Source organism: Nothoprocta perdicaria, unplaced genomic scaffold (genome assembly GCF_003342845.1).
Source record: "Nothoprocta perdicaria isolate Ctin4 unplaced genomic scaffold, notPer1 scaffold_232, whole genome shotgun sequence".
NCBI classification, from domain to species: domain Eukaryota; kingdom Metazoa; phylum Chordata; class Aves; order Tinamiformes; family Tinamidae; genus Nothoprocta; species Nothoprocta perdicaria.
This window is the reverse complement of record NW_020455458.1, coordinates 820,604-840,651: the sequence shown is the minus strand read 5'-3', so window position 1 is coordinate 840,651 and position 20,048 is coordinate 820,604. Positions and strand designations below refer to the sequence as shown.

The following is a 20,048-nucleotide window of genomic DNA, read 5'->3' as shown; positions in this document are numbered from 1 at the left end:
TCAAGTAGTAATATTCCTTAACCACCCCTGAGACCTGCAACTGTTTTCACAGGTGTGGAGTAAAAACACATTATAAATAGCACACAGAGAAGGCCATCAGTTGATCAGTGTTTTTTTTTTTTTTTTCCTAGTGTATAGTCAATAAAGAGCAGTACAGAACAGATTATAAAAGCAGCCTAGAAGAGCTGAAAGCCCTGCATTTTCTTTAAAAAAAAAAATAATGTGGACGCTTTTGGTTCTCATAGGTACCGCAGCTGTTTCTGCTCAGCTGCAGGAACTTGCCTTTGATGGGTAAGAACAGACATCAAGTTTATATTTATAAATCTTCCTTTGCAAGAACCAAATCCTTTCAATTGACCTGCCTGTTTCAAATCCAATATTTCTCTCCCCTTTCAGCCAGAAGGTGTTTCGTGTGATTCCACAGAATGAAGAACAGGTGGAAATCATCAGCTCTCTTGCTAGCAGAATGCAGGTAAAGAACTTGGGGAAGGGGCTACACTGCATTTGCAAGGAATCTTTCTTCTTTTGTTTCACTAACACATCCTCAAAAACAAAGTTTTGCTGCTGAATTACAGCCCCAATCCCAATTCCATTCAATTCAGTTGGATTATCCCTCCAGAACAGGACAGGGGGATAAAGCCAGACTCAAATACATCGACTCCAATTTCTTCCCAGAAAGAACAACTAACTTAGTCCACATATCAAAGTGGCTACCAGTTTCTATTAATTGAAAAAAAATCATCCCCAATGATATATTCAGTGGGGAGGTACTTTCAAGAATGTATTAGATGAAACACAGACATTCTGAGTAGCAGCACTTTTTCCATTATAAGTAAAATATTTTGCTCAAGTAAATCCTTTAAAAACCCATGCACTCAAACAACTGAACTGTTCTCTAGCCTTTAGTCTCACTTGCCATCTTTTCTTCTCTGACTATCCTTTAAAGCTTTCTTTCTTCCCAGTCAAGCTGCATGTTTCTTAATGGCCTTGAAGTAGATATATGATGACACAGTGACATGAGAAAAAACAATAAAGACAGCAAATGTGTTTTCAATATCCTCTTAAGCTTTGATGTTGTAAAATAGCTGTTGGTGAAAAAGACACCATTATCTGTAGGATGAAAGGACAGTATTTTAAATGAAGTACAGATGCGGCGGGCTATTATCAACAGTAGAGCATGCTGGAAGAATATTCTATAGAAGAATATGTTATTGGCATGTTGCTGCCTTCCTAACCCAACTCCAAAAAATTAATATACCATGCTTACTTTTAAGTGCGTACTATAAAGAAATTCAGCTGAAGGATTTTTTTTTTTCTTTTCTTTTAAACAAAGAAAAGATCTCTGAACTACCCTTGTTACGCAAAGCAGTCAGCCAGGACTGATTTAATAATATATCCTGGAATGGTCATCTTGCTTGAAAACACATAGTTTGTAGCTATGCCCCCCAACCCCCTTCTCCTTCACATTCATGAGATGAAACCTGAGAGGCATTAGGTTGGCAAAACAGCTTTGCTTTCACCCGTAATATGGACTTTAAACACGGGGGATTTGAAGCTGACTTGAGCAAAAATAGGGGAAATTCTAGCAGTGCTGTCCACTTGTTCACCCCAAACTGAATATCACTCTGAAGGCACAGTTCCCTTAGAGCAATGTGGTCAGAGTTGGCTCACAGTCCTGAACACTCTTGTGTTTTGGACTAGGAAAGCAAAAGACTTTCCTAGCTGATTTATGTGAAGTATTTGTAGTATCCCAACGCTACAGAGTTGTGAGTCCAGATTTGTCTAATGCCTTTAGGCTAAAACCTCCAATCAACCTGGATAATGAACAGAGAAGGCTGTAAAATACAGTTACTTTTTTTTGCATATAATGCATAAACTTCTATCTGTTTGACATGCTGTAGTCATGGAAAAAAAATGTGCAGGGAATGTCGAGGAGACCTGCTCATTAAGAATAGGTAACACTGAYTCTAGTGTTCAAAACTCCAGTTCTTTGCGTCAAAAAGTGTCTTTCAAATGAACTTCAGAATATTTTTTACTCAGAGCTACCTGCACAATGATTTAGGCTGATGCTTTTTTATGCTTTTTTTTCTCTCTCTGTTTCAATTTTAAAATGAAAAGGTAACTATGTCACACTTGAGATGACAGATTATGAAGAAATCATTCTTTAAGTAGCATCCCATTTAAGTAATGGTATGGTACTTAGTATAATCAAGATGTAAAAAAAAGAGCATTAAAAGAAGGCAATTAAAACAAGTACACCATTTCAGATTCAGGAAAGCATATATCCTTTATATGTGTATTCACTTACTACTAAAGCCTGCCAGCAGCAGCTCAAAGGTGGATCTCAGTATCTGCGCACCATAAGTAGTGCTCTAATTATGCTCATTCTGGGCCTGTGATCAACTTTGATGCCAAGGATGTATAAGGATGTATCATCCTTATACACATAACTCTTACAAAGAAATCAAGGAAGTGGACTTTTACCTGAGAGAGCATCCCAAGACCGTAAACTGAGCACTGTAGAAGATGAGAGTAATCTCCATTAAGTAGAAAAAATAAGGGTTAATACTTGGAATTTATAAATTATTCTTTAAATGGACTTACAGATGTCTTGGAACTTGTCTTTAAGTCACCGAGTGCTGCTGCCTCTCGATGCCTCAGTTTGTTCAAAGCTCATAAGCATGAGCTTCAGTGCTTTGAATTGGGATCTTCATAAAAATGTCACTGCCATTTCCAGAAACGTGGCTGCAGGGCCTGACCAAGTTTTCTTGAACAATTTCCAATGAAATGTTGCACTGATACATCTGGCAAGCAAATCAAACCACCGTAATATCATGGGAAATAAATTTGGTTTATTAATCTCAATCAACATCGCTATCATACATACATCTACCTAAAAAATTTCATTTATTTATTTATATTTRCAGCCCTGTGCCACGTGCTCTAGGTGACCCTGCGTGTGCAGGGGGGTTGGACTCGATGACCTCTGAGGTCCCTTCCAACCTTGGGCATTCTCTGATTCTCTGATTCTATATTCATTTGGCCTCTTTCAGGTTGACTTTTGGCAGCCAGACTCAGTCACACAGGTAAAGCCAAAAATGAAGGTTGACTTCCAAGTTGAAGCTGACAAGTCTTTTGAGGTTGAAAGTCTTTTGGCACAAAACAAAATGGAATATAGGTAAGTTTGTTTTCACTGCTGTATTTTAAATAGAAGGAGATTAAATGCCGGGAATCTTTTTAAGGTTGATAGTTTATCATCCTGTCACAATCTTCCTGCCTCCTGCAGACACCTCTCCTGGAGTCAGCTTTCCTATGATTTTCCAAATGGAGGGTAGCTGCTCTAGTTTAAGAGGATGAGGTGAAATATTGATGGTGAGAGGAAACTAGAAGGAAATACACATTGCCAGAAATTTCCTCTAATTGAAAGCCCACTGCTGTATACTGGGCTGAGACAGGGTGGCACAAGAAACTTTTCCAGTGAAGATAAAATGCAGCAGAGGAATGGAAAGAACACCAGAAAGGATGCATAGGAGCATTAAGGACYCAAAAAGAAAACCATGAGTCTCAAGGGCCAGCATGAAGAGAAGAAGGAGGGAAGAAGAGGAGGACCAGACAACAGCTCACCCTTGATATCTTCCTCAACTGTGCAGCTGTTAATCCTGGATGAGCACTTGACTTTGGGCCAGTGTGGGGAAAAGAGCACTGGCTTTCTTCATTGGTTTTTTTCCTAACCCCATTGAGCATTACAAATTGGCTTAGTTAAGCTCAATTAGCAGGCTCCTTCCATGTGCAATCRATATTCTTTCAACATCACCATTTCCAAGCACTGAAACTTAGTGATACTTTGTTAGATTGTCACGACTTCATTTGGCAGAGATAGTGGGAAGYTTTTGGCTCTGAGCCCCAAGTTTTTGCCACTAGATCAAACTCCTTTGTCCTACATCATGCAATTCTTATTAGACATAGCTTTTACGATCTACTAAATCTAAAGATAATCCATCCCTAAAATTACCAGTTTAACATCATGTTAAACATGTCTGATTTGGATCCCGCTCAGGGGAAGAAGTCTAGAAACATTCTAAAAGAGATTGTTTTCAGTAGAGCCACAGCCCACATACCACATGAGACTCCAATTTCAGTGGAATTTCCTCTTTGGCAAAGGACGAGTTACTCTACATGTGCTAATATTTCCTATAATTTTCACAAACTCCCTCAGATCCATACACAAATCTTTCACTTGCAAAGGCCRTCATTTCTGTAAGGTGGCCCTGACAAACTTCAGCGGAGTGTCCTTGTGGCAGCCCCAGCAGTTACAAGGCCTTTGAAGTGTAGCTGCAATGCCGCAACATCATGTCAACGTAGTTATTTGCACTGTTTGTTCTGAAAGCTGTTAGTGCCTCACAAATCGGCCTCCCGCTCTTATATCCAGATCACAAGTGATCAAGGACATACCTTGAAGTTAGGAGTAAGTTCTGCAAGAACATTAAGACAAGCACTGGAAAAACAAGAGAACTTTTTAGATGAGGTTGAAATACAATCATAATGTCCTCTAGAATATGCTTGATGATGAGCACGTCTTTGTTTCAATCTCTGGGCAAGGTTCATGAGAGAGAGATTAATTCAACAGCAGACAGGATACTGAGGTTACCTTGCTGTGGTTCTTTGCTACTTTAATAGCTCATATCACATACAAACTGCAACAGAACTAACACACCACTCCCAAACTCTGGAAGCTTGGCTTGACAGAGAAGTTTCATCAGACAAACATCTGTGTGTTACTCCCCAAGGGTGCTACGTTGCTGCAACACAGTTGTCCTTCAGGGCCTCTGGTTCAAGAGAAGGCCCTTTTCCTCTTGTAGGCAGAGACAATCCGGCAGCATGAGGTCATTATGAGGTAAAACAGGGCTGATTTCATATACAGATCCATTTTTTCTACATACACTCTCTCTTAGTATTACCACTCTTTCTAAAGCATCCTGAAGGCTTGTTGGTATCAGAGTAAGTAGACACTAGTTCAGAGGAACCTATTGCTCCTTGATCATTCTTGGCAGCAAGGATGAAGCAGGAAGTAGCTTGAAACTTGAACCTAATAGATATTATTTTCAACTTCGTAATCCAAGTCCCCTACATCTCACTTCACAGTCCCTGTGGCCATAATTCTGAAAAGGGAACCTTGAAATATCTACCTCATGCTTGCTCTTCTGCTAGTAAATACTACGACTCTCTTCACACTTTTTGTGGTGCCTTATTGCAGAGTTTTGATTGACAATCTGCAGACTGCAATTGAAGCTCAGTTTGACAGCAAAGTTCGTACTGCTGGTCACAGCTATGAGAAGTACAACCAATGGGAAACGGTAAGGTCTGATTTTGCCACTTGTTTGACTCTGTTTTTGTGCAACCAAGATGGCTTCTGATCTGCTTCCATTCTTTTTCACTCTTCTTCCTCTGTTCCATCTATTAATATAACTCCTCCAAAATCTTCTTTCTCTTCCATTAGTTTTATGACTCATCACAGGGACATAAAAAAAAAAAAAAAAAAAAAAGAGCATGAGATTCTCCCTCTCATGTCTTTCCTTCCAAAAATACTCCATTTTTGTGCTAATCCTTGTTCTACTGACCCATCTGACTTTCAAAAAAGAACATTTGTGCTTCCTTTCCTGGTGTTATTTATATAAAGCCTAAAAGAACTAATCAATTTTCCTTCTCCAGAACTCTTCTAAGAGAAGAAAAGAAAAAAAGAACCCTCTCCTTTTTCCAGGCTATTTAAAAATATGAACAAACACTCCCTTGACTCTACCTAGGTTACTGGCATGCTAAAACCCAATAATACTGATAATGTTGACCACTATTTCTAGTATTGCCTTGCCAGTCTATCTGCCTCTTTCTGCTGTCTCTTATCTTTTTCCTAGATCATAGATTTTTCAGCATAAAATACTTGGTGTGTATGTGACCACTTTTTGTGAGCTTCTGAAGGCACRTGAAGCAAAAGCAGTTTGCTCCCATAGCAAGATATTGAATACTACTTATACCTCCTTAATATGCAAACAGAAAAATAATGAATTAATTGAAGGAGATTTTTGTCTCTTCTGTAATTGGCATTGGTGGCTGATCCCACAAATTCCTGCCCAGTATTTCTGTCAACAGTTCAAGGATGAAGAGCAGCCATGAAACTGAAAAATATGACAGCATGTGGATTGAAGGAACACACTCTGTTTTGCTTAACAAGGAAAACTGTTGTCTTTAAAGGCTGACAAGGTCATCATCTGTAAGAACTATACAGGATCAACGTTCAGTACTGGAAGGCTTTTTTAATTCACTCCGATGACTGAAATTGGATTTAGACAAATTTATATTAGGAAAAATCTTAATTCGGGCAATTGGTCAATGCAATAGTTTAATGAGGTCTGTAATAGGGCACTATCACTGAAATAAAACTAAGACAGGATATATTGCAAATGACATAGCATTAGTACAAGCAGGAATTAATTTTGGAGGTCTACAAACTACTACAYAGTAGGTTAGGTTTTAGATACTCAGAAGGACTTTCTGACTTAATGCCCGTGAATTAATTATTCTGAACCTGAGAAAAGAGACATCTGTAAGTTTAAATTCCATATTAAACAGATTGCTGCCTGGACCGCTGATATTGCTGCCGAGAACCCAGACCTTGTCTCTCGCAGTGTAATTGGGGAAACATATGAAGGACGGCAAATGTACCTTCTCAAAGTAAGTGCTTTGATTTCTATGTGCCAGACTCTTTTCTCCTGCTAACTTCCATAAGATATTGATGTTTATTAAATCATCACTAAGGCTAACATATAATATAAATATAAACATATAGATTTTGTGTGAAGTCACATATGTTTTGTGCACTACTCCTACYGTAATTTTTCTCATCTTCCAGTTTAAGATAAAAATTTTAAAAATAAAGCACAATGGATTATGTGAAAATCTAAGCACATTCCCGTGAGCACTGTGAATTATTATCAACTTCTATATTCTCTCCAWATATTGTTTGTAAACTCATTAAATCTAAAAGGATCAATGAATGTCATCTAGTAATGGGCAACAAATTTGTTTGTATCTTCACCAGATAATTTTTGGCATGACTCTTGTGAATAAATATCATTAACTAAACAAAAATGAAAGGATAAAGATAATTTGCCCAAATTGCAGAAGCATTTACTATAATTTAGCATCCAACAAAACATGATCAACAATTAGAGCCACTACTGGAAATATATAAGTAGTGAAGACTAATCAATAATCAAACTACATTATTAAAAAAAATATATATATTAGCATTGGTTTTAGTTGGAACATCACAGTCAGCTAGAGCTGAGAGCAACCTACAGATTTCCATTTTATCAAAAAATGTCATACTTGTATAACATTTTACTCTTTAGGTCAATCTTCTGACTTGTTCTGCGAACAAATTATTTTGTTCAAGACCTTTTGTTTTGTTTTGTTTTTGCCTAGGTGGGAAAAAGTGGTACAAATAAGAAAGCCATCTTTATGGATTGTGGTTTCCATGCAAGAGAGTGGATCTCCCCTGCTTTCTGCCAGTGGTTTGTGAAAGAAGTCAGTAAACTTAATAATCAAAAAGTATTTTACAAAACTCAACTATTTTGAGGAGACTCTTAAGTGAGAGTCAAGGGTTGAAGCCACCAGAGACTGCTTTTTTTTTTTTTTTTTTGGTCCTCTTAATACATACCTGCATGTCCCTTCTCTCACCTCAGATGATTAGGGGCATAACAACTTCTACGCCTTCTGCCCCACATCTGCCCCTTTAATCTGAGAATTTTGAGATCCCTTTAGCTCGTGTAACTAAAAGGGTTATCTATAGAGAAGACAATTATAGATTCCTYCTTTCACCTATAGTCAGAGAAAGCTGAGACAAGAGAACAGCTCTAGCAACACTATAAATCAATTTATATTCTTCACATAATCATAAGGCATAAAGAATAAGAAAACAGAGGGCAAATTCAGGAGGTACTGGATGGTATACTGGGAAGGCTCCGTAGGTTCAGGTCCTGTTCTCCCAGCAGCCAGCCTTGCACAGTAAGACAGCTGAGAGCATGGGATCCTACCTGGGAAGCAAAGGCAGGGAACATGGAGGAAATGCACCCAGGACAGGAGGGAGGCTAGAGCTGCATCTCTCCATACTCCACTCAGGAAGACAGGAATAGCATCCATTTATATCCCTTTGAGCTGTCCCTTTAGGTTGCATAGAACAGTTTCTAAAACATGAAGTGGTATATTTTTAAAAGATTCATAGGTAGAGAACTTAGTTGGAATGCTTCAGTCTTTGAATGAAACAGTTTTACATCTAAAGTTTTGTAAGAATTCCTGCTAAAAAAAAAAAAAAAAAAAAAAAAAAAAAAAAAAAAAAAAAAAAAAGCTAAAGCCAGCAGCAGCATCTGGCATTTAAAACCTGAGTAAAGAAAAGCCAAGTACTTGAGTGAGCCACGCTGGCACAGAAACCAGGGGCAAGCGTAATCGCTGTCTTTTCAGACAGCCATGAGGTTTTGTGTAAGGAGCAGGGGAAATTGAAAGTGGCATCTGAGTGGAGTCAATGGGGATGTGATTTCATTACCTCCCAATCAGGCTGCAGACAGTATGTGTTATCATTTTTCTCTTAGCAATTCACGTCACCACAGCTGACATTTTCTCTGTCTGGCCGCTTAATTCATGGATGTACCTGACACCACAGTGGCTTTGCACAGTGGTTCCAGGCGGGGCTAGGCAGAAGAGCTTTGCGATTGCAGTCCTCTGAGATTAACCTGAAGTTTGGAAATGTCTTCTAGATCTGAAAGTCAAAAGCAGAAAATAAGACATCTCCCTTCAAAAAAAATTTTTTTAAATTCACTTCTAGTGATCAAAACCCATTTGTTGCTGCATCATGTTACTTAATACCTGACTCAGACCCAGGCATCCCGATACAGGAGATATTTTGTTTTGGTTCTATGGAGGTGTCAGCTCTCTCTTCTTTCCCTCTAGGCTGTTGAGACTTATGGAAAAGATAGTGTCATGACCAACATTCTTGACAGGTTGGACTTCTACATTTTGCCTGTTTTAAATATTGATGGCTATGTTTACACTTGGACAAATGTAAGTACATTTTTATTTCTCAAAAGTATTGATGACCTAATCAACTGCTAGAACTGTCTCTTAATTTTGATATGCACTTGATCATTCTATCTCAGAATCGCATGTGGAGAAAGACACGCTCTAAAAATGCTGGCAGCTTCTGCATTGGTACTGATCCCAACAGGAACTTCAATGCTGGATGGTGCTGTAAGTGTTTCCTTATACAATTTGTAAACTTCCACTCAGAGGTACAACAGTCAAGATACTAACGTATGAATTTCCACTGCATATGGTCCCTCTCAAGCTCCAGTATAGTGTTTTGGAGACGTTTATGTTTAATTCTGGGCAAAAATCAGACTTGGTTACAAAGGTCGTTAGCACAATTATTTCTGCAAACACCATTTTGATTGGTTTCAGTCCTTGGGAGAGGGGTTTCTCTTGACTGGTTCCTGGGGGCATCCTAGAAATCAGGAAAACACGCAAGGAAAGGATTCTTCAAGTGCTCAAGTGAATCGTACGTCAAGTGACTTAGAGGGATTTGCATCAATAGTTATGTCCTTCCAAGTATGCTTGCAGACTTTCTGAACGCTACATCAGACTACCTAGCATCTTAACTACGCAATAAAATTCTCTTTCTCTCTCTCCCAGAAGAGGCTTGTGTGCCACTTTCTGAAGAATTTAGTAGACTTCCCAAGGTTTAGCCATGAATGGTGCACCATYGCCACACTCCCAACAAACAATTCTTGTCTCACTAAACATTCATTAAATTTATTCTTTCCTTTTTTCTTTCCAGCTATTGGGGCCTCAGACAACCCTTGTGATTCTACTTACTGTGGTCGTGCACCCGAGTCTGAAAAAGAGACCAAGGCTTTGGCTGATTTTATTCGTGAACATCTTTCTACCATCAAGGCATACTTCACTATTCACTCCTATTCCCAGCTGCTTCTGTTTCCTTATTCATATACTTACAAATATCCATCGAATTTTGAGGAACTGGTGAGTAGAAGCTCTTTGTCATTTTGATATAATGAAAAGAGCAAGTAAAAATCATCGCTTGCTATTTAGGTCAGTATAACTTGAGGCAATTTATTGCACATCTGGAAAAAATCTGTATTTCCAGTTATTGGAAATACTCTAGATTTTCACAGCAAGAGAATCCCTTAAAGCTTCAAGATATTTCAAGGATAGGATAAACTGAAAAGCCTTCTTCAATTTCTACACACAGAATGAATTTGCCCTAAGGACAGGCTTAGCTATACAAAAATCTACTGTTACRCTGTACTGCTCCTTCCCAACTCAAGAGGTTCTTGCACATGGGGCTCCAATACATTACACAGAAATATTGTGTTCTAAGTCAGAATCACAGCTTGATAGGTAACAATTATGCAGAAATGACCAATTTAGTATCAAAAACACCTCAGAATCTCTGACAGTTTCTATTGCATCTTAGTTCTCAGTAAAAAGGTACAACTGCTATTGAACAGGATGATGTTGTTTGAAGCAGTTTTTGTTTAAAGTAAGATGAAACCAGCTAGATGCAAACAACAGGTGGAAAAAGTTTCAGTTCTGAGGCCTTCCCACATAGGCTTACACTGAAATACATCTTCTGTTTGCAAGAGAGGAGCATGAATTTGTTGCTTTAAATAACAATAACTTTCCTATCCATTCAAGATGAATGCCATACCTTAAAGCCATTGAGAAAGGCAGTTTGGTATTGGACTTTTTTTTCTTTTAAATCCTTTAAAACAGAGGTCAAGTATTATTGAAYGTGTGTAAAAGTTGTAAACATTTTATAAGGCCAAAAATCCACAAGCATAAATAATAAAGTGACTTCAGTCTCTGGCATATTAGCAATTAGAAGCTGTTGGCAAGGAAAACAACACAGCAAAACAAAACAAATCTTAGTTTTCTCTTTCCTGGATGCTGCCAGAAGTCCAAGACAACAACACTCAGTTTGCTATGGAGGCTTGACAGATTTATGAGCRATCCCAAATGCATGCCATAATTCTGAAGCACAAATGCAAATTGGGGCCAATAATCAAGTTTCTTGTTACATTTTTCTGTAACTTGAAACAGAGAATGAAATTAAGATGAAAATTTTGTTTTCTTACTTTATATATTCCAGAAAAAAAATAACTGTAATTATTCCAGGGAACTGTAGTAATTTCTTGTCTTCAGTTTTTACAAAAACTTCACATTTCACACACTACAGTTCAATCTAAATAAAAAAAAAACCCAAAAACGATTGAGCAGCTTTGTTGTCAAAATCACAAAATCCCCATATGTTAGATACTTGCATGACTTTCTGTCCAATTTTCTGAATCAAAAATATATGTGACWAAACATAACTAAAAGTACAGCAGTATTAAATGGGAACTAAAGTTTATATTGAAAGTTTGCATATATAAACATATAATAACAGTATTAAAAGACAGTAAAACAGCAAATATGCTCTTATAGGCTTTTGAATTTCCATGAAACTAAAATTATCCATTAGCAATTTTCTAATCCCCAAATTAATAAAACTTAATCATCCAATTTTGCAATTTTACCAATAAGAAGCTCTCTTTTCTTGGCATGAAGTACAGGTCTCCCATAACCCCTCAGTCTAAAAAAAAATAAAATTAAAAAAAAGTAGATCAAGAATACAAGCTATACAAGTCTCTTCAATCATTTGATTTTACTYCATATATGTTAATCTTTCCATTGTCACTTTACCCCATATTTTAAACTGGGCACAATGATCCCAGAGAGAGTTCTATTATTTTCAACTGCAAAGCAATCATTGATCTCACTGCCAGTGAAAGGTGACCTGATGAGCATACTCACATCCTAATTGAAGGAAAATATTCCCTCTAAACATTCCCTCTTTCGGTGATCCTAACAAAAAGACAGCGGGATCTCAAAGATACTCAATTTCTGCAGTACCTGATTCTAACAAGGGGAAAAWTTTTGCCAAAAATTCTTTTTTTGGAGAGCAAGATCACAGTATCATCCAATCAACATTGCCTGTAGCTGGGACAATTAAGCTAAAAGGACTCATCCTAAGCCCCAGTGAATTAAAAAGACTGACTTGACTGGGCTCTGGGTTAAGTTCAAGTGCAGCTTTTTAGGTTACTTTAAATAACTAAAACATTCATTTGAGCAGAGACTACAGAAATTTAAGATTTTCAATCAGCAGTTGTATTTAAAACGAGGCAGCTGAAAAAGCAGCATTATATTGTATGCCAATGACTGTGCTTCTAAATCTAGACAGAACTTTAAAACATGAACGTAAAGAAAGGCCAGTGAGTTGGAATCTCAATCATGAAAGAAATTGTTTTGGCAAATAAAAGGATTTTAAATTGCTCTGTAAATTGAGGCAAAATTTATAGTGCCGCTATCTTATCTTAGAGGTTATTTTTACTTTGACAGACCTAATAAATTAAAGGAAATATAGTTGTGATTTCTTATCTTAGTGAGCAATTGGACATGTGGTTAAATAAAACTTCACATGTTTGCTTATCATTAACAATATATTCTTCCACTGTATTTAATTAAAGGTAATGTAATACCATAGAGTTAATGATGCATTCCAGTGTCTGAGACACAGAAGGGCACAAAAACTGAGTAATTTGAGATTGAAAACATTTAATTTATCAATGGAGGAAGAAAAAAACCAGAAAGTTTGCACGTTTCTTGCTTACAAAGCCAGTGAACTGCATGTCCTTGGCGGGGGGCGGGGGRAAGACTCACTTTACCAACAGACTCGGGGGAAAACAAACCACCACCAAAAGGCATAAAATTGTTTCTGGTTTGTCAGGTAGAACAGGGTRTTCTAGGAATCCTTGAGATCCTCTACGCCCCACTCAACTACTATAGCAGAGCAGAACAACCTCAAAGTTGCTTTAATTTACTTCCAATAACTTGGGGAGGATTAGAACTGTCCCTCTCCGAACAAGAGCCTCTGTAAGAGAGAGCAAATAAGTAAAAAGAACATAAAGAGAGAGTAAAATAGAGGGTAAAAGTCATGCATGCCCCTTCTCCTCACATGCAARGGTAGCTTTGGCATCTTCACAAGGATTTCCACAAAACTTTTCTGCACATGTGAATGGATTTTCTTTTTCTCTCCTGGGAAGTTGCACACAAACTTTTGCAGTTATCCAAACAACACTTGAACAACAATAAACACCCAAGACAGAAAAATCTAGGTCACGAATTTCTCAGAAGTTACACAATACACCCATGATGACTCCCTGAAAGAAATAAGTGATTCACCACAAAAAAAAAGTACATTTTGCCTGCCTCACAATCCTCTGACTCACTTTTTTACTATACCCTTGAGTGTTACTCTGCACAGAGAATGCACACTTGACTATCTCCTAAAGAGAGCAGAAGCATTAATGCTTCACAATTAAACATTTTTACCAAGACCAGCCTTTCTCTACACCCAGCAAAATTCTTATCCTTTACTACTTGCATTTTCTTCCTCTTGGAAGAAAGTCCTCTGTACTTAATAACATTTTTGGTAAACAGTTCAGCCATATTTTTAATTACTTCATGTTTTGGCTTTAGTTTCCTATTAGGTCACTCTACGCTTTCCTAATTTACTGCCAAAATATATCTATCTTTCTCAGTTCTTGTTTGTATTAGAATTGGCTCTCAACTATGACAGGATAGAGGAAAGGGTATCATGCTCTTCCCTTCTTTCCAGGTTCAGTTATGCCTCTCAGTTAAACAGCAAACTGTGCCAAATACACCTTTACAGCTGGTTCATTCTCATTATTATTTATTTGCATTGTTACTGTTGGATAAGCTACAGAATATTATTAATTTGCAACCCAAGATAATTGTCTGGGTACAAGGTTTCAGTCTGCACTGCTTAACGCTGGTTATTATTAATAACATTGGTTATTATTTAACATCACTGAAACTCACCTTGTGTACTGGGTTGATCGACCATTTCATTTCATCTCGAGCCTTTACAAAAGAACATGGGATAAGTCAGAAACATGCTCAGAGTCTGTGCAGCCTGCAGGAAAGGCAAATCTCAAACATATTGCACAACTGACTATTAGTCTGATTATTTAACCYAATGCCTAGGAGCAAAGTCCTTTCGCTCTTGATTTTATTCTTGAATGCCTTGTAAGAYATGTGAATACCTACAGTAAGGAACTTCTGAATAGCAAAAATTGTATCATCCAACAGACACAGAAAAGCAAATGAAGAGTTGTGCTTGCGTGTGGGCTGTTTCCAACTCCTTCTCAATTGCATTACTTGCTACAAGTAAATATTGATAAAGTCATCAAACTGCATCATCAATAATAATCACAGCACACTGAAGCAGACAGAATCACAGTGTTTAGAAAACAGGCTTGTTTAGAAAACAGGCTTGCAGGAAAGCAGGATTGCACTCCAAAAGCAGTCAGCCTGATGGCTGGTTTCTTTAGGCTCCTGGGAGAGATGCTTTACTATGAGTAACATCAATAGGGAAATAAATTAACCATCAGTCATGGACTCCTTGGAGGTGCRTCTGTCCTTACTGGCAACGCAAGAAGTCTCAGAAATTTCTCCTTGCTAAAGGTAAAGTGAAAACAAGGACAGTTTTCAGCATTAGGCAATTTAGTTTGCAATCCAGAGAGGAGAGACCGAGAGCACAACAGTTCCAGCCAGTGAGCAGCCAGGCTCCTCCAGACGCCTGCCAGACTGGGGTAGCAAAGGGAGTTGCCTGCATGTGCCAGACATATCATCAAGGTCCCTGGAGTGCTTCTAAACAGCTCCAGTTTTCTAAGGCAAATCCAAAAATGAGGGAGCTGCTCCCCACCAAAATATCTATTAACAGTGAGGAGATGCTTAGCTGGATAAATTATCTTATTTATCTTATCTTATTTGAGCTAAATTATTAGCTCAAATCTCCAGATGTGGCGTGAAAAATATATACATGTTACTGGCCTGTTCTATTGAAAGTTTATAGCAGAAAAGATAGGTTTAAAGGGTGAAAATTATGTAAAATAATGGCATCTGAGAACGTGGCTATACTGTCTCACTGGCCGGTGCACTATGTACACAAGATTAAGCAAGATTTTAGGAACTGCTGTGTAAACACCAATCACGAGCCCAGGGAATACTACCTTCTGTGGAAAGGACCAGCTCCACGAGTTCAGCTGCATGTCAGAAGCTGAAAAGCCATTTCTGCTCCCGCTTAAAAGGCATTAACTTGGAGTTGCTTCCAGGGCCTTAGGATGCCAGTTGGCTCTCTGCTAGTGTAAGTCTCTGCAGAATTTTCCGCACAAAAGGATTTCTTGACTGTCAAAAAAGCTCCAAACTATAGAGCTAGCTAAGCTAGTTACGCACAGGGATCCTGAAAATCAGTCAAGAATAAAAAATATATTCACAGGTCAAAAAGATAGACATGACTCTCCTTGCAGCTGTATAGTCATAGTCAGGCATAAGAGGCCAAATTGTGTCTCAAAGGGTAAACATCACTTTTTGGAAAGTAATGGATATTACTTAGATACCTCTATAAAAGTCTCCATGTAATTTCCTCTTTAAGGATGACTTTGCACTACTTTTATTACACTTTTTTTTTTTTTAAGCACATTTCGCATTGAGACTTGAAAGTATTTACTCCTTTTTTATTATTCCAGCTGATTTATATTGTGAAGAAAAAGGTGACTAGTTCCTAGAAAGCTAATTTTGCTTTGGCTCATAAGTTTTGAACTATAAATATAATTAGAAAGTATTTGGGATAGAGTCACATAATAAAGGAAGAGATCAGAAATCAAAACTCAAGTTCATTTCATAATGAAGTCATAAACACACAGTCATGTCTTCCCCTTAGTGGAAGGGGTCATTTCCAATTCCATCTCAAACCTCCAACCTGGAGAGCTCGAGGAAGTTGTTTATTCGGATTCCAGGCTCTTAGCAGCTGGAAATTTCAACTCTTCTCTCTACAAATCTCTTTTTACAACTTCCTGGCCAAAAATAAAAAATCCCTCAGGTAAAAAGATTTCCTGACATACTCTTTCTGGTATCCATTCTTCTAAATTTGGCAGAAAAAGTAACAAATGATTTAAAGCTGTCCTTTGGCATACCACATTTTTCCCTAAAAGCAACTGCACCGTTCTCAAGATACAATTTACTGAGCAGAGAACAAACACTAATCATCAAGATCCAGCATAGCATGAGAGTATTTTTCCAAATTTAATTTCCATTTTGCCTATATTTGAAAAGAGGAAGAATCAGTTTGCATATTTAAAAAGGATTTACTATTGACAGGAAATGTTATTCTTAATCTCAGTGACTGCTAAAGTGTATATATAAACAGACAGAAAAATGAAAACATGGTATCACTAACAGATCCTAGTCTTCAATCTCTGCAATTCCCTCAGCATGTGGTGAAAGCTATTATGGATTTAAAAAGAATCACCTTTTTAAAGGGTTTTTTTTTTWWAAAAAAAAAAAAGAGTGGAGAGCGCTTAATTATCCCCACTGCTGTGAATCCAGGATTGTGAAATGTGACACAACAGCTTTCTTCCTACAGCCATCATTTGTGCTCAGACAGTAGCGAGGACAGAAACAAACCCAGCATCCAGGTACAGCCAGTCTTAGAGATGCAAGCACGAGCTTCAAACACAGTGACCTGCCTTGCCTAAGTATTCTTTATAAGAAAAAAAAATGCCCACGTTCCTTGAAGCAGCTCCCAGCATGCTGGGCTGTTCAAAATCCAATGGGAATACTGTGTGTGTCTCCATTATTTGGGAAWGGGGAAAGATGTGCAACCCTGTGATGCTTTTGCTTTGGCTCATAGGCTTCCAGTGTTAGTGCAACATAGTTGTGTTTTGTAAAATCTGGGAAAGCCTTCTCGCTAAACTAAGACTTTGCTAAATATATTGCCCAACGCCTTCTTGAGTAAGTCGCACAAACACTCGAAACCTAAGGAGAAATAGAGAATATTTTACAATACCTCAAGCACTGGGAAGTAATCCAGCACATACCTACAGTGAAAGAAGGGGCTTGAGGAAATTCCTGAAATAGTAAACCGTTCAGCTGTAAGCTATAAAGATATAGGACAATCCATTCCTTATTCCTATACTGAACATCTGTTTTCAAAAAATCATTCATATTTATCATCTGTTAGCAATAGTTTTTATGTTTTATTACCAACATGCTATATTATGAAGAACTGGAAAAGCCACATGTTCCCAAGAAAAGTCTGTAATTATCCTTAAGGCGAGTGCACAAGGCTCCACAGTGSTAGGGATGGGCCTGATCCAACCCTCAGTGAAATCAGTGGGAGTTGGATGAGTCCGTCTCTGCACAGGAAATGAATTGAAATTAATGAGACTACATATGGTTTCAAGGTAATTTATGCTTTTCTGCCTATTTATAAGGCCTTAATCTGTTTCCACTGGTATCARTGTTSAACTTCACTGACTAAACYGGCTCTGCTCTGAATTTATAGCTGCACACGTAGGAGGAAAAGAAGGCCTGYTGCGAGTTCACAATTAATGTACTGAGTTCTCACTATTTTCACAGACTGCTTGTTTAGTCTTAGTTTTGCACAAGTCTCTTCTACACGTGGAAGCTCCCGTTTTCCTGCCTCCTTAGCTCTGCAGGCAGTATCCATGAGATTTGGAGAGCAAGCTCTTTACTGATGCCCTTCTCACAGCCACAGAACAAGCTGTGCCTGGCTAGCTCCCGACATCCAGGGCATTCCGAGAGGTAGAAAACAGCTTAAAAATAAAAACTTCTCAAATACAGCTATGCAATTGATTCATCAATGCACTTGCTTAAGAAAGCTGCATTTATCCTTTTTCTTTCCCTACAGAATTCCATTGCTGGTACTGCTTCCAAACAGCTGGCTAGTTTGTATAACACCAAATACACATACGGTCCAGGAGCTGAAACAATCTGTAAGTACTGGCCTAAATATACTAGTAAGTTCTACTAATTGCTACTAGGGCTATTAAATGCAGTTTTCTAGTGGCTACTGTAAATCTTGCTAAGCAGTTGGCTTCTTTTTTCATAAGCATTCCCAGAGATATATAAGCAATCTCAGCTCCAAAATATAGGATGCTATATATGCCTTAGGGATCACAAAGATGAGTGATCCCTATAAGGTAAAGTGATGTGCATAGATTGAATTCTTAAGCAYACATAGCTTAGATTAAGACATGAAAGTCTTGAGCTTGTTCAAGCTTGTTCAACCTSAGCTTTTTTCACACTGCCAGTGTCTTCAAATCAAAGCAAAAACACAGTGTGAATACTAAAGACCGGCTTCAACACAGCTAATTATTTCTTTTACTTTGCATAATGGTCTGAGCCATGTACTGATCAGTTCAATTCTTGTACTGTTCTTGGAATTCAGCTGCCAAATTAAGACTTTTGCTCTCACAGCAGCTGAGTCCAGATTGCCAAATCCAGTTTTCTAGAGCTTTTCTATCTCCTATATTTACTTCTTAATTTCCTTAAATACAAAAAGAAATTTCTTGCCCCATTCCTTTTTCAAGAACCTTAAAATACACTGTATTTATTTTTTTAAATCAGATTTGAGGAGTTTTTTCTTCTCAAAATATTTTAGTGATGCTTAGCAATTCTGGAGACTCTTTGCTAGGGAGACTGCTTTCATTGTATTAATAATATTCTGCAAAGTGGACCATTCGCCCTAAAGAAAAAGGTAAAGAAGCAGCAGCCAAGGAGACAGTATTTGCTTCTGCAACCAACATTCCCCAAACAGTTCCATGCAAACACACATTCTCCCSCTGCCTCCCTGGCACAAGGCTTTTYTCCCATGGTTTCTCCACACCGGTTGCTTGCATGTTTCATTAGCTGGAACAGAGCTCACAAGTGGCCTAAATCATGAAAGCTTTGCATGAGTAGCCAAAATCAACAGCTCCTAAAATACTTCTGTTTATCTGTCCTTTCCGTGTTTCTCACTATATGACCTGACTCTTCAAGATCCCACATTTATGSGACAGTTATGTTTTTCCACCTAAGCTTTATTTCTCTTCTTTATCCATAGATCCTGCTGCGGGGGGCTCTGATGACTGGGCTTTTGACCAAGGCATCAAGTACTCTTTCACCTTTGAGCTCCGAGACACTGGAAGATATGGTTTCCTTCTTCCTGAATCTCAGATAAAGGCAACCTGTGAGGAAACTGTACTGGCTGTTAAATATCTTGCCAACTACGTCCTTCAGCACTTGTACTAGAATGGAGTTCTAAAAAACTACTAAAGCTTTCTCAAAGATGCTTTATTCTTTTTATTCCTTCCTAACAAAGGGGTTTTATTTCTGCTTTACTTGGTGGACTTAGACATATCCTTAGACCATCATGTAATAAAAAATAAAACTCAATAAAACTGCTTAAATAAACTGTAAATGGGTTGAGAGAAATTATATCTTTCATTAAAGCAACTGATACGGTTAAGAAGAAAAGCCAGATAAATTGTTCTGGAAAAAAGTATGAGAAAATTTGCCTTTTTTTCAGATCTGGATCCTTARGTGTAAGTTTTAAATTACTTCTTCTCACAAGATTTGACTCAATATTTGTTCTTAACATGAAATCATCTGGGTATTTCACTGCTAACGACTTGCAAAGTGTTTGAAAAATTACTCCCGTGATTGCACTGAACGATAAATAAGCCTACACATCTGTTGACTGCATCATCAGTGCGACACTGAGAAAAACAGAGGCCCAGGAAGGCTTTTACCCCAGCAGATCGTTCTACTGCTCTCCACAAGACTAAAATGAACCACATCTTGTCTAAAGAAGTGGTGAGACCATATACGGAGAGCTTAATGCCCTCTGCCTTTCCAGGGAACTGACTGAATGATCAGCCAAAACGTACACATTTCAATGCTGCTAAAACGTGCTTGTGGTAAGCATAAAAGCCAAAATGCATTACATTTGAGTTAATGTGTGCAGTTTGTAAATCTGGAGGGAAAAAAAAGAAAGATGAACACAATTACAAGTTAGC

General features: G+C 38.0%; 1 protein-coding gene across 1 annotated transcript; it reads left to right on the top strand.

Moving 5' to 3' along the window:
* The first annotated feature begins 220 nt into the window (after positions 1-220).
* On the top strand, positions 221-19,281 carry CPB1 (carboxypeptidase B1). The gene is made up of 11 exons (XM_026039538.1): positions 221-291; positions 397-472; positions 3,054-3,178; positions 5,255-5,354; positions 6,625-6,726; positions 7,480-7,581; positions 9,001-9,111; positions 9,207-9,297; positions 9,884-10,086; positions 17,900-17,984; positions 19,094-19,281. Exons 1-11 carry the CDS (start codon positions 221-223, stop codon positions 19,279-19,281), a joined length of 1,254 nt encoding a protein of 417 aa, XP_025895323.1.
* The last annotated feature ends 767 nt before the right edge of the window (positions 19,282-20,048 follow it).

Excerpts from the sequence above, each read along its gene's own strand:
- CPB1 (XM_026039538.1), top strand. The coding sequence starts at position 221 with ATGTGGACGCTTTTGGTTCTCATAGGTACCGCAGCTGTTTCTGCTCAG. Across the intron at positions 292-396 it reads CAGGAACTTGCCTTTGATGG|CCAGAAGGTGTTTCGTGTGA; the intron begins GTAAGAACAGAC and ends CTCCCCTTTCAG. Across the intron at positions 17,985-19,093 it reads TCCAGGAGCTGAAACAATCT|ATCCTGCTGCGGGGGGCTCT; the intron begins GTAAGTACTGGC and ends CTTTATCCATAG.